We start from the raw sequence: 17103 nt of genomic DNA, 5'->3' as shown, positions 1-17103 counted from the left end.
AGTTTGCATGGAGTATGTTATGTTTTGGGCTTTCCCCGAGCCTTGCGTTTATGGGGAGAATGACTGAAGCAAATATATTCTGCACCATTCTGTGCTTTTCTTTAAACAAAACACAATCGTTAACGGTAACCTGTGTCATGTGGATAGTTTGCAGTGCACTATAGGTTACAATGGCAGGTCTTCCCTTGTAAAAGAAAAAAAAAAAGACCACTTAATTGTATTTAAAAAGCTGTAATAATAATAATAATAATAATAATAATATTAAAAAACAAATAATATAGTAATAAAATAGTTTTGCTTGAGGATGAAGGAATCACTTTCACTTCTGGATAATCAGGAGTTTCATCAACAGAACTGATAAAACTGCTTTATATTATATTATATTATATTATATTATATTATATTATATTATATTATATTATATTATATTATATTATATTATATTCTTCAGAATAATAATCAGTCTTCATGATGTTTGAGTCAGTCTGCCCTCTGCTGGAGATTTTGTTCAATTTTATCATGTAACTCAGCAGTTCCCAAACTCTTCTGTCACACCAACCTCCCTTGACTTAAAATATTTACCCCTCAGATTTTAAGTTAATATTTCAATAATTTACCAACACAATTGCATGTTCATGGTTCACAATCCTTGTTTGGGAAACCCTGACAATATAACTAAATAATATAATAAATATTTAAAGGGTGGTAAACACATGTAAAAAAAAAAAAAAAAAAAACAAAAAAACACACACACACACACACACACACATATATATATATATATATATATATATATATATATATATATATATACACAGTGCCCTCCACAATTATTGGCACCCTTAGTAAATATGAGCAAAGGTGGATGTGAAAATAAATCTGCATTGTTTATCCTTTTGATCTTTCATTCAAAAAAATTCACAAAATTCTAACCTTTTATTGACAGGAATTCCCGTAATCAGTTGATCACAGTGAGGGGGAAACTCACATTATGAAATATAATGTTTTTCTCCAATACACGTTGCAGCCACAAGATTATTGGGCTTCACAAAATAGAAAATTCTGTATGAGTAAAATATCTCTGAAGTATATTCCCATTCATACTAACATTTTTTTTAGCACACCAGGGTGATCATGAACATGAAATTGGCAATAATTAAGAAGTTCCAATCAACTAAACATGTTACAAATCTGCCTGGAAGAGGACGTGTGTCTAAATTGTCCTAATGTAAAGTGAGGAGGAAAGTTTGAGTGGACAAAGACTCTCCAAGGATCACAGCTGGAGAATTGCAGAGATTAGTTGAGTCTTGAGTCTCAGAAAAGCCTAAAAACAAATGATTAAACCAGCACCTACATCCCCACAAGATTGTTCGGGAGGGTTTCAAAGAAAAATCCTCTGCTCTCATCCAGAAACAATCTCCAGCATATTCAGTTGTCAGACAAGACAGGAACTTCAAACGGGACTGGCTTCTATGGTCAGATGAAACTAAAAAAAGAGCATTTTTGGCAGCAAACCCACCAGATGGGTTTGGTGCACACATGGATAAAAAGTACCCCATGCCCACGGTTAAATATGCCACTGGATCTTTAATGCTGTGAGCCTATTTTTCTGCTGGAGGTCCTGGACATCTTGTTCAGATACATGGTATCATGGATTCTATCAAATACCAACAGATAAAAAATCAAAACCTGACCGCTTCTGCTAGAAATCCAATAATGGGCTGTGGTTGGATCTTCCATCGGGACAATGATCCAAAACAAACATCAAATCCAATACAAAAATGGGTCACTGAGCACAAAATGAAGCTTCTGCCATGGCCATCTCAGTCCTCCTGACCTGAACCCTAAAGAAAATGAGTGGAGTGAACTGAAGAGAAGAAGCACCAGCATGGAGCTGGGAATCTGAAGGTTCTGGAGAGATTCTGCAAGAAGGAATGATCCTCTGATCTCTTGTCAGGTGTTCTCCAAACTCATCAGGCATTATAGAAGAAGACTCAGAGCTGTTATCTTGGCAAAAGGACGGTTGCAAAACAGTTTTGAATAAAAGGGTGCCAATAATTGTGGCCAACGTGTTTTGAAGAAAAACATTTATTTCATAATGTAAGTTTCCCCCCACTTTCAATTATTTTCCTTAAATGAAAGGTTATAATTTTGTGAATTTTTTTGAATGAAAGATCAAAAGGATAAACAATGCAGATTTATTTTCACAGCTGCTTTTGCTCATAATTACTAAGAGTGCCAATAATTGTGGAGGGCACTCTCTCTCTCTCTCTATATATATATATATATATATATATATATATATATATATATATATTTTTTCAGGTATTGCATGAAGTTTGGCAAAATGATGCAGCATCTCGTTTCCTCTCATGGAACCGGGATACACACTGTATGTAACCTGAGACATTCCCTTTTGAGTGGACACTGTGAGGACCAATAGACTAATATGGCTGTTAAAACTCGAGTGCAGCTTTAGTTTCCTGGGGGAATCACACTTTATTGACCCAGAGCTTCAGGGCAGAGCAGCAGTGTTGAATTCATCAGCCTCTCACTCGTATGCTATTTTAACACAGTTTACACACACTGTCTCTCTGCTGCTCACATGCCTCTGTCAGTGACGCACAGAAGCTTCTGGAATGTGAGACAGACAACTGCAGTCAAGAGAAAACAAATATCATATTAACTTTACGTTTCTATTCATTTGTGTTTTCATTACTTTTAAAGAGATAGTTCACCCCAAAATTCAATTTTTGTCATCATACACATCCTCATGTCATACCAAAGCTGGAAGACTTTTTCATCAGTGAAACACAAAAGATATTTTGAAGAATGTTGGTACTCAAACACATTGAAAGAAAAATTGGTGTAGAAACAATTTTCACTCAGAAATTGCTAGTAAATTTCACAAATGATTACAAAGAAATGGCAAGTAACACATTGAATTAAACATGAAATTTTGAAGTGGAAAGACTGAAATGGTAGGCCTATTCCAATAATCTTTGTTTTCTTTACAGCCGAATAATCAGGTTCTATAGTGCAGCTTTGGTTACCTCTGACTTTTATTGTATGGAAAAAAATGTCTCAAAATATTTTATTTTATGTTCCACAGAAAAAAGAAAAAAAGAAGAAGAAGAAGAGAAAAAAAGAAAGTCCCACATGGTTTGGAAGGACATTAGGGTGAAAAAAATAATTTTTCATTTTTGGACCATCCCTTTAAAGTACTTTTTAAATTCAACCAATAAATTAATTTTGGCTTTAAATATTTGGTCATAATAATGATCGAATCAATGTCCATTTTTAACAAATAATTTGAAAAATTTCATTTAAAAATTATAACAAACATAATATTAGTTTAGTTTTATTAATATTTTGAATTTTTTTTATATTTTTTTCATTTTCATGTTAATTCAATTTTAGTTTCATTTGTTTTTGTAATTTCATTATGTGCATTTTTAGAATATTGCTATTTACTTTTAATTTATTTTATTTCAGCTTTAGTTTCATTTTTATTTATTTCTATTTAATAATTATGTGCCTCAACATAAACTTTTTTCACTTTATTACCAAGGCAACATTTCTAATTCTCTTTTAGTTTACGATTTTCAAATAATATTTCTATTTTATTTTATTTTATTTTATTTTATTTTATTTCAGTGAACATAAATGTTTTTAATAGTTTTAATTTTAGTTAACCATAATAATACTGGTTAGAACATGAAAATTTTGTTTTTGAATTTTATTTCCAGGACTCAGGGTATATTTACATGACAACAGTGTACTAAAAACAAGTTTTTCCTTTGCGTTTTCCGTGTACAGGCAACAACATTGTCAAATCAATCCCCGTTCATACGGATCCACGAAAACAATTAAAAACGCTGGATTGTTCATGCCAGGCCAGTAGATGGCGATGTCACTTTGTAAAAAAACTATGCACCTATATCCTATACCTATACCTATATGTCACCGTTTTCACAAATTCACGGTTTTGTAGTTACACGGAGACGGTATCGTTTTCAAAAACTTGCATTTTGAAACCCGATTTCAAAGGTTTGTGTTTTCAGGCCCCCAAAACGCTGTTGTCATGTAAATGAATGGCCAAAATGCATGAAAAATGTTCCGGTTTTTAATTAAAATAGTGTCGTGTAAATGTCCCCTCAGTTACTTCCTGAAAACCAAACTAATTCTCTACTAACTCAAAGCATTTCTTAGTAGGCGCATGTGCACATATGAGCGTCCTTCACACAGTGTTTATTATCAGAGCTCAGCTGTTGAACACGCTTCACATCGACACACGTGTGATGCTCCATTACTGCAGGTCACTTCCCTCATGATCTGTGTGTGTTTATGAGCGTGAATCCATATCCATGCAATCTGACTGCCACCTTGAGCCGCCTCTAACCCCATTTAAACCGCAGAGACACACCTTTGGGAAAAGATGCCACAACATGTCCAGATGCAGACTTAAGCGTTATATAACTGGGAGAGACTGTGTGTCTGTTAGTGTTTGTGACACTCTACACTAGTCAAATGAGGCAAACTTACCTACTGCTGTACATTTGCTTTGATCTCCATTGTGACATAATATATTTAGAGTAAATAAATAACTACACAGATGCTCATTTATGGCTCTTATCTACTTGCCACAGAGCAAATTAAAGCTTAGCAACCTCCACAGAACTATTAGTAGCCTATATTTTGGTCTAATTACAGTTTAACACCATACACACACACACATACTCAAAGAGGACTTTATTCTGAAACTGCTGTACACAACACATTGCACACATGTGGCGAGGTCCAGCAGGCTGTAAGGAGGCTCTTGTTAAGGTTTTGCTGCCAGACTGCTGAGTCATCTCAAGACTGTGGCTTTTTTTAACAGAGCCTCTTCAGTAGCTCCGGCTCTGGGGTTTTCCACACACACAATCTGCCTATTATTGCAACACCACAGGCACAGCCCAGGGCACTAAACGGCCTGGAGACGAGAACACAGCTACACTGGAAAGTGTAAATTATGGCAGGAGCTGTGCTGCGACCCCACAGGGTGACACAGTGTTTATAAGGCAGGAAAACCAACGGTCGGGCGTCGGGCAGTTTTTGTTCGCCGACAAAGTTTTCTCAGTATGTTCCGCGTCGTCGGCTGAAGTTGGTCTTCGTCGGCTTTTCATGTTGAATCGGCGTCGGAGCTCGTCAGCTCGTCGGGCCATCTGATCATTCTGATTGGCTGTTCAGCTACTGCCACCTGCTGGTACGGAAAGGCATTTCATCTTACGCAGGCGCAGAACGGACGTGCTACTTGGCCGTCTATGGAGTCAAATTAATGCCTTAAAGTTTTGCACAAAAATAAAGTTTTGCAAAACACAAAAAAGAATTGAGCAATAAAAAAATGTTTTGCAAACAAAAATAAAGAATTGCAAAGGAAAAATAAAGTATTGAGCAGAAAAAAATAAGTTTTGCAAGCAAAAATAATAAATTGCAAAATTAAATAACGTAGTGCAAAAATAAAAATATAATCAATTACAAAAATCAATGACAGCTGTAATCCTATTTTATCTTTGCCACATATTTTTCATGCTCAAACCTACTAAATCATTTGCAACGCTCATTTTATTCTGCGTTTCAGTCAAGCGTGCGCTCACGATACTGGTTTTCCTTTGCGCTGCACTTTTCTGTGCGGATCTCTTTATGGCACTGGTTTGACGTGGGGGTGGAGTCAAGAAACGGGGGCACGCCCCCGCGAAATGCATTGGAGGGGAACGTAATCAGCGACAGGTGAAATAATTCTTTGACATGGTTAAAAATAATGAATGGTTTGTTTTTGTTGGTTTGTTTAGCATATGTTGTCGCCAATTACGACCCCCTCCAATGCATTTCTTATAGTAATATGACCTGTTGTGCTCTGTCTCACTGCCTGTATCCACTTTTGTGTCCTTAAACATTCGTTTTTTGGGGTCGACAGCTTATAAAAACTTATTTCTGGGTTTTTTAGCTTGTTAGCTGTACACCTTGTCACACAGCAGCTTTTAGGCATTGTTCTGTTTTTTTGTAATGAGTCAGAAAAGACAAGGAGGCAGCCTCATGCATTACAAAGTCAATGGAGACGGTTGGATTGTTTTTCCCCCGGTGGGCATGGTTTTCAGATTATAATAAATGCGCTCTGTCTCTATGCTTGATCTGTTCTGTTGCGATCTGCGTCTCCTGCCGATGACGTGTTTCGCGGGGGCGTGCCCCCGTTTCTTGACTCCACCCCCACGTCAAACCAGTGCCATAAAGAGAACCGCACAGAACAGTGCAGCGCAAACGAAAGCCGGTATCGTGAGCGCACGCTTGACTGAAACGCAGAATAAAATGAGCGTTGCAAATGATTTAGTAGGTTTGAGCATGAAAAATATGTGGCAAAGATAAAATAGGATTACAGCTGTCATTGATTTTTGTAATTGATTATATTTTTATTTTTGCACTACGTTATTTAATTTTGCAATTTATTATTTTTGCTTGCAAAACTTATTTTTTTCTGCTCAATACTTTATTTTTCCTTTGCAATTCTTTATTTTTGTTTGCAAAACATTTTTTTATTGCTCAATTCTTTTTTTTGTTTTGCAAAACTTTATTTTTGTGCAAAACTTTAAGGCATTAATTTGACTCCATAGCCGTCGGCTGTCGAGTGTCGGTTTGGTGTGTCAGGGCAACTTTGGAAACAGACGCTGCTGACGTGAGCCAACCCCGCAGTCTGCTTTCGTCGTCACTAGTTCGTCGGCGTCGGCTTGGTGTGTTCCTGCCTTAATGCTCCCTACACACTCAGTAGGGAACATCAGTAGTTCACTTCACTTTTTTGTTTTCACTTCACTTCACAATTTGTTGATTTGTGTCATGAAACGCTGAAACATGCAGATCAGGGTTTCAAATATATGATGACAAATACTGACTGAAATACTGTAGCTCAAATCAGGGACGTTCACAGACATTTTGGGGGGCAGGGGCACAAGTGGAAAAAAGGGCACTTCTCATAATTATTTATTTAAAAAATAATGAACCCTTAAATATATTAAGACAACTCTGAATTTCCTTACCAATTTATTTTAATTCCTTCACACTCACGGAATTGTTTTATACTCCACAGATTTCTACAAAATAATCAGTTCACACAGAGACCATGGTCTTCTTTAGTATTCACTAGGTTTATCAGAAGAGCAGGCAACAGCAACTAGCAAGTAGCTATATATTTTGAATAAATGACTGCACCAAGGAGAAGGACATAGTTTCACTAATAATTTATTTTGCACAAATCAATAAATCGTTTTAATTTTTTTGGTGTTATTGGAATACTTCTTTCATGAAGTGGACAATTTTAAGATTGTGGTCCATTTTTGCTTCCATGTCTTTTACTCTAATGGAAAGAAAACTTAACCCTAACTCAACACATTTAGATGGAGTTTGTTTTGAGCCTACTACCCTCCATCTGTTTGCATCTGTAGATTTCTTCTAAATGAAACAAAACAAGCTAATCTGCATATTTAAACACATCAAGATTTTTTTCCTTGAACTGTTAATGCTTAATGCATTATATATTGTAAAAAAAATGCCTGCAGAGGGCGCCAAAAGCCTGCTGATTTTTGTTGTTAGACAGCACAGCACGATCAAATCCACGATCAAAGTCAACCACCATGATTAAAAATATATTTTTAGTAAAATAATAATATTCGGCCACTTCTTCCTGATAGAAATGCTACAGCGACTGTAATTTCGTCAACAAGAATATGTGGACATCAAACATGCAAAGACAGAGCGAGGGTTTAAACTTTTATTGATGTATTATCCTGTGTAAGCGTAGATTTAAGAATAGCATTATGTAGCTAATGCTGTATTATCATGATTTTTAAATAGTTTTATTGAACCCTGCATCCTTAGAAAACTGTCTAATAATGTGGTTCATGGATGTGCGTCCATGGAATGCTCCTCTTCTGGTATTGACAGCCCAACCGATATCTTTACCATGGTTCAAAACGCATTGCATAGCACAATAAAATAACTTAAATTATAATATGACATAAATTTCATTAGTATCAAATCAGGCAGATGTGTCGATGGTGGTCAAACTATTAATGCAGCGTTAAATGTATAAATAACCCTTAAATAGCCAAAACTTTCAGGTTTGTGAACATAGGCTAGCCTACCTGAAAGAAATGCACGAGATGCGTCCATCTAGGGCTTTTTTCTTTTTCGCTTCTCATCGCCAGACAGCAGTTGCATTTTCGCGGGAATAGTTGTCACAAGTTTTCAGCCAGCAGCAAACACGAGGTGGGGCGGGGCGCGCGCGGGCGGGCATGAATGGTTGCGGAGTGAGGGCATCTGAACAATATATTTGTTTGACAGGGAAGCTGTGCGCAAACAGGAATATATATTCATTTATTAAAAAAAAAAAAAAAAAAGAAAAAAAAAAGCACCCCAGAAAAAAGGGCACTTTCTCTCGAGGAAGAAAAAGGGCAGGTGCTCAAGCCCCTTTTTTGTCTATGTGTGCACGTGCCTGGCTCAAATTGCTCAAGAAGTTAATGCTGGTTCTGATAGAAAGGAGTCAGAATACACAGTGCATCACAGTTTGTTGCGTATGGGGCTGCATAGCCGCAGACCAGTTAGGGTGCCCATGCTGACCCCTGTCCACCGCCGAAAGCTTCAACAGTGAGGACGTGAGCATCAGAACTGGACTACGGAGCAATTGAAGAAGGTGGCCTGGTCTGATGAATCATGTTTTCTTTTACATCACGTGGATGGCTATGGGATGCACTATGGGAAGATGGCAAGCTGGCAGAGACAGTGTGATGCTTTGGGCAATGTTCTGCTGGGAAACCTTGGGTTCTGCCATCCATGTTACTTTGACACGTACCACCTTCCTAAGCATTGTTGCAGACCATGTAAACCCTTTCATGGAAACTGTATTCCCTGGTGGCTGTGGCCTCTTTCAGCAGGATAATGCATCCTGCCACAAAGCAAAAATGGTTCAGGAATGGTTTGAGGAGCACAACAACGAGTTTGAAGTGTTGACAATAAGTGCAACCATACTCTCTCAATATTCAGAGTGCAAACAGAGACCAAAACAGAGACCAGAACTAAGAGGTGGTTACAACTACACAGCCCAGTCCAAGATGGGTTTAATATTGGGAGACAGACTATTGTATGTGCTAATTTGTGCGCATCAGGGTGCACGCGTTTTGCTGGATGAGCAGAGCAGACGTTTACAGCAGTTTACAACTGAAGTGACCGTTATCCAACGGAATTAAATGATTTTTATTTCTATAAAAAAAAAGCAAAACGAACAGTGGAGGCAGTGTATGTATACTAATGTTGTAAAAAATATAGATATTTCGATAGGTATAATATCTGAAATATCTGAAACTGTTCCAACACTCCTTTCTATAGTATCGATACACCGATACTAGCTGCACGTTCACACTCTCTTTTCTCTCCGACAGTGAACTGACACACACCTGCTTCCTTTCACTCACTCATCTCATTCGATCCGATTGAATAATGCTTATATTGCTTTAGAATTTTAGTCAATTCCCGCAGGTTTCGCACTCAGACCAAAAGCACGATCTATGTAAGTGGCGCATGCACATAAAGGTGCCTCTCAAACAGCGTGCGAGTACCAAATTGAGTTGTTTTTCATGGCTTATTGCATTTAAACAGTCAAATACATACAAAATTATGTCAAAATGCTTGCCTTGCCAAGTATTCAGGTAAATACAGTCAGTTTTGGAATGTAAGTATTTGAGAAAAAACACATGCTGCATTACACTATTGCAAAGACTATAGCAAGACGTGTCACTTGTACTGTTTTGAATGGGAGACAGTGCAACGCACGAATATGGCGGAATAAGTCCCGCCTTCAAAAATAAGAGCCTAATCGCTGATTGGTAAAGTCATTGTGTCACTGCAGGCGGCTGTTAGAAGCACTGGTTCCTATAGAAAAAGTCAGATGAGCGCCTCCGAAATGAGACACAAGAGACGTGCATTTAGATCTGCTCATGCGCATTAACTTGATCCAGCCTGAAAAATAATTTTTTTCCCCCGTGGTAACGAAAATGGTATTGAATATCAATATTTTTCAAGGTATCATATCTAAGTTGGAAATTCCAGTATTGTAACAACACAAATACACATACATGATGTGATTAATCAATCTTGACAGCACTAATATGTGTGTGTGTGTGTGTGTGTATATATATAGAGGTGCTTGGTCATATAATTAGAATATCATCAAAAAGTTGATTTATTTCACTAATTCCATTCAGAAAGTGAAACTTGTATATTATATTCATTCATTACACACAGACTGATATATTTCAAATGTTTATTTCTTTTAATTTTGATGATTATAACTGACAACTAAGGAAAATCCCAAATCCAGTATCTCAGAAAATTAGAATATTGTGAAAAGGTTCAATATTGAAGACACCTGGTTGTCCACACTCTAATCAGCTAATTAACTCATATAACACCTGCAAAAGCTTTTAAATGGTCTCTCAGTCTAGTTCTGTAGGCTACACAATCATGGGGAAGACTGCTGACTTGACAGTTGTCCAAAAGACGACCATTGACACCTTGCACAAGGAGGGCAAGACACAAAAGTTCATTGCAAAAGAGGCTGGCTGTTCACAGAGCTCTGTGTCCAAGCACATTAATAAGGAGGTGAAGGGAAGGAAAAGATGTGGTAGAAAAAAAGTGTACAAGCAATAGGGATAACCGCACCCTGGAGAGGATTGTGAAACAAAACCCATTCAAAAATGTGGGGGAGATTCACAAAGAGTGGACTGCAGCTGGAGTCAGTGCTTCAAGAACCACTACGCACAGACGTATGCAAGAACATGGGTTTCAGCTGTCGCATTCCTTGTGTCAAGCCACTCTTGAACAACAGACAGCGTCAGAAGCGTCTCGCCTGGGCTAAAGACAAAAAGGACTGGACTGCTGCTGCTGAGTGGTCCAAAGTTATGTTCTCTGATGAAAGTAATTTTTGCATTTCCTTTGGAAATCAGTGTCCCAGAGTCTGGAGGAAGGAGGAGAGGCACACAATCCACGTTGCTTGAAGGTCCAGTGTAAAGTTTCCACAGTCAGTGATGGTTTGGGGTGCCATGTCATCTGCTGGTGTTGGTCCACTGTGTTTTCTGAGGTTCCAAGGTCAACGCAGCCGTATGCCAGGAAGTTTTAGAGCACTTCATGCTTCCTGCTGCTGACCAACTTTATGGAGATGCAAATTTCATTTTCCAACAGGACTTGGCACCTGCACACGGTGCCAAAGCTACCAGTACCTGGTTTAAGGACCATGGTATCCCTGTTCTTAATTGGCCAGCAAACTCACCTGACCTTAACCCCATAGAAAATCTATTGGGTATTGTGAAGAGGTGAAGATGCGATTTGCCAGACCCAACAATGCAGAAGAGCTGAAGGCCACTATGAGAGCAACCTGGGCTCTCATAACACCTGAACAGTGCCACAGACTGATCGACTCCATGCCACGCCGCATTGCTGCAGTAATTCAGGCAAAAGGAGCCCCAACTAAGTGAGTGCTGTACATGCTCATACTTTTCATGTTCATACTTTTCAGTTGGCCAAGATTTCTAAAAATCCTTTCTTTGTATTGGTCTTAAGTAATATTCTAATTTTAAGTAATATTCTAATATATATATAGTCAAGCTACTTAATATTTTTGTGGAAAGTTTTTAATATTTTTTTCATGCTTCTTTGATAAAAAGGATTTTCACATCTTTGCTGAATATAAGTATTAGTTCTGACAGTGTATATGAAATATATGTAATTATAAAATATATAATTACAATTACATTTAAATAAAATGTAAAACTTTAAGTTAATATGCATGTGCATAAAATATTCATATGAATAAATTCATATTTAAATAAAAATTATATATTTAATGTAATTTTTAATATAATTTAATATCATTTGTCATAATCACCCCTAAATTAGTTGATAGTATCCGTTGCTATGTTTAATATGAAAATAAACATGATTTGTCTATGTTGTACATCTTTTTAACAGCGATGTGACTCATGGTCTTAATAATAGCATTATAACAGTCACAACAATTGCGTAGAAACAACATAAATATAAACATGTTGGACCCTTGACTCTTTATACTTTAGTCAAACCTTATGTTGTATATGAGGTGATGTGCATGTGAAGTCATATATCAGTTCTCTGTGTTGTTTACAGTACTTTAGAATTAACCTATAACCATTATAACTATATGGTTAGTTGCATATTGTTGTTTGAATTTAGCATTGTTTTTTTTCCCTGCAAGTCATTATTGGTCAGTAAAGAACCATATGAGAAGATTTCTGTCTGACATGAACTGACCTTTCCATGTCTGATCATCAGATGTTTGAACAGATCTTTCATAGTCTGTTGTTTCATTTAGGCATTTATTATGCTATGATAACAAACTGGTTGTGGCATGTTTGAGATTAATACTACACTTCCCTTCACACCTCATCTGTTAATGCAGGAGTACAGCACTTCCTGAGGTTCCTGTGCAACAGCAAAACATATTCATCCTGACGAAAAAGCCCTGTTTGACAACTTCTTTGATGGCCTCGCAGTGAAACTGAGGAAAGCAGGCAAGGCGGGACATTATTAGTCAGTGAGGCCATTGTCCGGGCATGTGCCGCAGAGGTTCAGAGACTGAGACTCGCCTACAATACTGCTGCTAATTAGCGATAAACACCCTGCTGTTGCTCTGGGCCTCTACAAAGTAATTAAGTTGACACAATGCCACAAAATCATCATTTATTTATTTGGACAATGTGTACCTAATGACATAATGAGATTTGTGAGAGAAAAAACCAAACACATTTCCTGTTTAATCTTTTTTAACCATCACAGAGATGACTAGTTTTTAGCTTTGGCAACCGCTCAGGCAGAATGCAGAGAAAATTGCAGTAATAACAGCATTGCCCAACGGATACCAAAATAAAAACACATCCATCAAATTTTCCATGCAGTCAGGATACATTCCAAGGAACAGCAATCTGCTGTGCTTTCCGTGCGATTGAAGAACCTTTACAAGGGAACGAATCCAGATTGTTTGTTCAAATACTTATGAAATGTTAAAGAGTGCAGCTGTGAGTCATACTTCATCTATGGTTAATGTCTCTTAAAGCAGCTTTCAGTTATAATACTGAGCGTGAGTCCTCCATTTCAAGTGAGGTAAAAATGTCTCTTAAAAGTGTAAAATCGATACCAAAATCCACTCTGGCGTTGTGAGGAGTGAAATTAGCCTTGAATTGTGGTGAAGAGCAGTTCATTGGGTTGACTTATGCAATAAAAGTGCATTAAAACTGTACAAAACATCTATGGCGTAACACCGACATGTACAAATCCATCCACGGTGTCGGTGTGTACGCCAAACGGTGTCACTATGAAAAATGGTAGAAGTACAAAAGAAAAGATATATGAGTTTTCAAGTTCTCCAAGTTAGGAGAGTAAGCCTTTCATCCGGTGTTTCCTTAACACTGGGCCTTCATTTTCTTTTCTCTCTCTCTTTTGGATCCAGTGCTGTGTTTGGGCTGAGAAATCTGGGTGATACAATATTCACACTGCATTAGTGAGCAGTGAACTGTGGGAAGAAGTACAGAGGGATTCAGTAAATCACTTTTCATTCATATCATGTATTTTATTTACTTTATTTTTTTCATGCACAAATGTTGGACATTGCATAAAATCAAATTCTCACAAGCCTCATTTTGTGGATTTCTAATGTTTGAATGCTATTTAATTTACAGTTCTTTTTCTAGCTGGTCTGATTTCCATGTTTCATTCAGCTTTATTCAGCTGCGTCTGCTTTATGAATGGGGACTAGTCAAGCAGGAACACTCAAACAACCCAGGTTGGGTTGAAAATGGACAAACCCAGCAATTGGGTTATTTTAACCCAGCGTTTGGGTTAAATGTTTGCTCAACCTGCTGGTTAGTTTTATTTAACTATTGTTTAAAAATGACTGTATTGCTTGCTTAAAATGAACCGAAAGTATGTTGGAAATTAACATTTATTAATATGTTTGATAAATAAACATGTATTAATAAGTTTAATGAATAATAATTAAACAATAAACATTTATTAAAGTGCTTATTAATAAATGTTCACCTTTTGATTATTATTGTTGCCTCTAGTAATTATGTGTCTGATTTCCAACCTTGGGTTCATTTTAAGCCAGCCATATAGTCATTTTTAAACAATAGTTGAGCTTAATAAAACTGCCCAGCACGTTGGGCAAACATTTAACCCAACTGCTGGGTTGTTTTTAACCCAGCATTTTTTAGAGTGAATGCCTTTATAATGAAAAAAAAGTGGATTTTTTTATTAAAATGCGGAACCAAATGTAAAAGATTCTAATGGGATCAAATAAGAATTTTAAAACATCCTATTGAATAATGTATAAATCCAAAAGGATTTTATAACTATTTATGAATAGTGTGCTTCTCACTCTAAAAAATGCTGGGTTAAAAACAACCCAAGTTGGGTTGAAAATGGACAAACCCAGCGATTGGGTTGTTTTAACCCAGCAGTTGGGTTAAATGTTTGCCCAACCTGCTGGGTAGTTTTATTTAAACCAACCATTGTTTAAAAATTGCTATATGGCTAGCTTAAAATGAACCCAAAATAGTTGGGAAATTAAAAACCAGATGCAATTAGAGGCAACAATAATAGACAAAAGGTGAATGTTTATTAATAAGCTTTAATATTTTATTAATATAAATGTAATAGTTTAATAGTTTATTAATATAAATTTATTAATAAGCAATTTAATAAATGTTTATTGTTTAATAATTATTCATTGAACATTAATAAATGTTCATTTCCAACATACTTTGGGTTAATTTTAATTAAGCAATACAGTCATTTTTAAACAATAGTTGAGTTAAATAAAACTACCCAGCAGGTTGGGCAAACATTTAACCCTACCGCTGGGTTAAAACAACCCAATTGCTGATGAATTGATTAATGATGAATTGATTAATGACTTAGTAACAGGACAATCATTGGAGTTTTAAAATGTTCTCTTTGATGTTCCTCAGGAGCATCATTCCAAGTGGAGATAATGGTTCTATTGGGAGCTATGCGTTCTAAAAGATACAGCTTTTACTATGTGATATGTACCCAATGGGATACTTTAGATTTGGTTTCAATTTATAATCGAAATTCCAACAAGCAATTGGAAATGCTCCCGGATCCTCAGCTATTTCATGAAAACCCTCCGTTAAAGCTTCAAAACTGCAAAAGAATAGCCTATTTAGTAGTGATTTTCCAAAAGATGTGAACGCAAACGCGTGTCAGAGCGGACAGAGCGGTCTTTCATAAAGCTCACTCCAGTAAATGAAAAGCAGATGTTATTGTGGATAATTGATTCCTGAACACACGCGAACGCTACTCCATACTATAGGACACACAACCAGCCCTTCCAGAATAAATGTTAAATGAGTTGTCTTTACCCTCAAAGCTCGACGTCTCCCTCCCCGCAGCTGCCCAGATGTGACAAATGTCTGTTCCTGCCGGTCTGAACGGCGACGCGGTTTTTGAAGCGCACCAGCGCGAGCGCGATCTCCGCGTTCCACGCCGTTCCCTCCTGCTGGCACCTGAAGTCAATCTCTTTCCCGCCGTTCATCACAATGGTGAAGTACACCAGACCCCGTTTATACTCCACACAGTCCAGCGTGGTCATCTGCTCGAAGCGCATCTCTTTGCTGCTCTCGCCTTTACAGTCGTACAGCCGGAGTCCGTCCTCTGACAGAACGCAACGCTTCTTCTTCCACAGCTGCAGAAGTCCATTACTCCTCTTCTCCAGATAACCGTCCTTCATGACTTTACACTGGTTCATTCTGAATGAAGGTTGGTGTGAAACAAAAACATACGTTAATCGGAATCGACGAAGCGTTCACTGATGTTTTCGACCGAACATTGCACGCAAACGCGCGTAACCGCTGTGCGCCCATATAGTATAAAACGCCTTCATTTATTCGTTTCTATCAACTTTAAACGTTTCTGCTGAAATTCCACTAAAGAGCCCGTTCTTGATGATAACGCGTCGTCGCTGCATTGCCGCCAGACAGCTCTGTGGCTAAAGATCAATTTCCGACTTTTATATAGCTATTGTTACAATCTACTCGGAAGTCCCGTAATCTGGGCATGTTGGTACTTGCTCCTCTGAAAGCGACTCTTCTCGTGTTTCTGAAGGACTCTTCCCCCCCACCCCGTCGTGACGTCACGGGGATTAGTCCTACTTTAACTGCGCTCTGGAATGCTGCTGCCTGATAAACATTAGCTTGTACGTCCATTCATGTCCTGACATCTTGACATCAGATGACTTTTTGGTGCAGGGCCTTTCTTTTATTCTAGTGAATAACTTTGATGAGATAGCCTAGTTCATGTCTGACTCAGTCAAAACACATTTTAAGGGATTCCTAATTGTGTCATAATTTAGGATTCTAATGGTAATTTCCTTATATGATCCCAATACAATACAAAATTAAAACTAAGATCTTTTAGAACGCATAATTGGCAATAGGACTTTGATTACAAATTTTAATTGTCTCTGTATAGGACGAAAAAAATAATCTTTCTTTTTAAAATTCTAAACACTCAGTTAAAAACAACCCATTTTGAGCATAATGAGTTGATTCATTTTTACTATAATACTAGTTCATTATTATTATTTTTTTTCTTCATTCATGTACTTCATACGTTAATTAATGTTTACGGATTAACTTAAAGGGCCCTATTTTAACGATCTAAACGCAAAGGGCCCTATAATACACCCGGCGCAATGCGACGCAAGGCGCAGCGCAAGCGTGTTTGCTAGTTTGCGTCCGGCGCCGTTCGCGTTTTCCCGTTCAGCGCCACGTCCTTAAATTAGTAAATGCATTTGCGCCAGTTAGTGCGCCCATGGGCGTGCTGGTCTAAAAAAGAGGTGTGTTCAGGCGCATTGCCGGCGCATTGCTATTTTAAGGAGCTGAAAATAGACTGCGCCATAGACCAACTCAAACCTGGTCTAAAGTCTAAAGTCAATGGCGCAATATTTTTGTTAGAGCGCGTTGG

The 17103-nt window shown here is 37.5% G+C and overlaps 1 protein-coding gene across 1 annotated transcript; it reads right to left on the bottom strand.

Moving 5' to 3' along the window:
- Positions 1 to 12781: 12781 nt before the first annotated feature.
- phlda3 (pleckstrin homology-like domain, family A, member 3) lies at positions 12782 to 16256 on the bottom strand. The gene is made up of 2 exons (XM_048178856.1): positions 15501 to 16256; positions 12782 to 13627 (listed from the first exon to the last, which is right to left on the bottom strand). Exon 1 carries the CDS (start codon positions 15884 to 15886, stop codon positions 15503 to 15505), a length of 384 nt encoding a protein of 127 aa, XP_048034813.1. The 5' UTR covers positions 15887 to 16256; the 3' UTR covers positions 12782 to 13627; positions 15501 to 15502.
- Between the last annotated feature and the right edge of the window lie 847 nt (positions 16257 to 17103).

Source organism: Megalobrama amblycephala, linkage group LG24, assembly GCF_018812025.1.
Source record: "Megalobrama amblycephala isolate DHTTF-2021 linkage group LG24, ASM1881202v1, whole genome shotgun sequence".
NCBI lineage: Eukaryota > Metazoa > Chordata > Actinopteri > Cypriniformes > Xenocyprididae > Megalobrama > Megalobrama amblycephala.
This window is presented reverse-complemented; position numbering and strand designations above follow the sequence as displayed.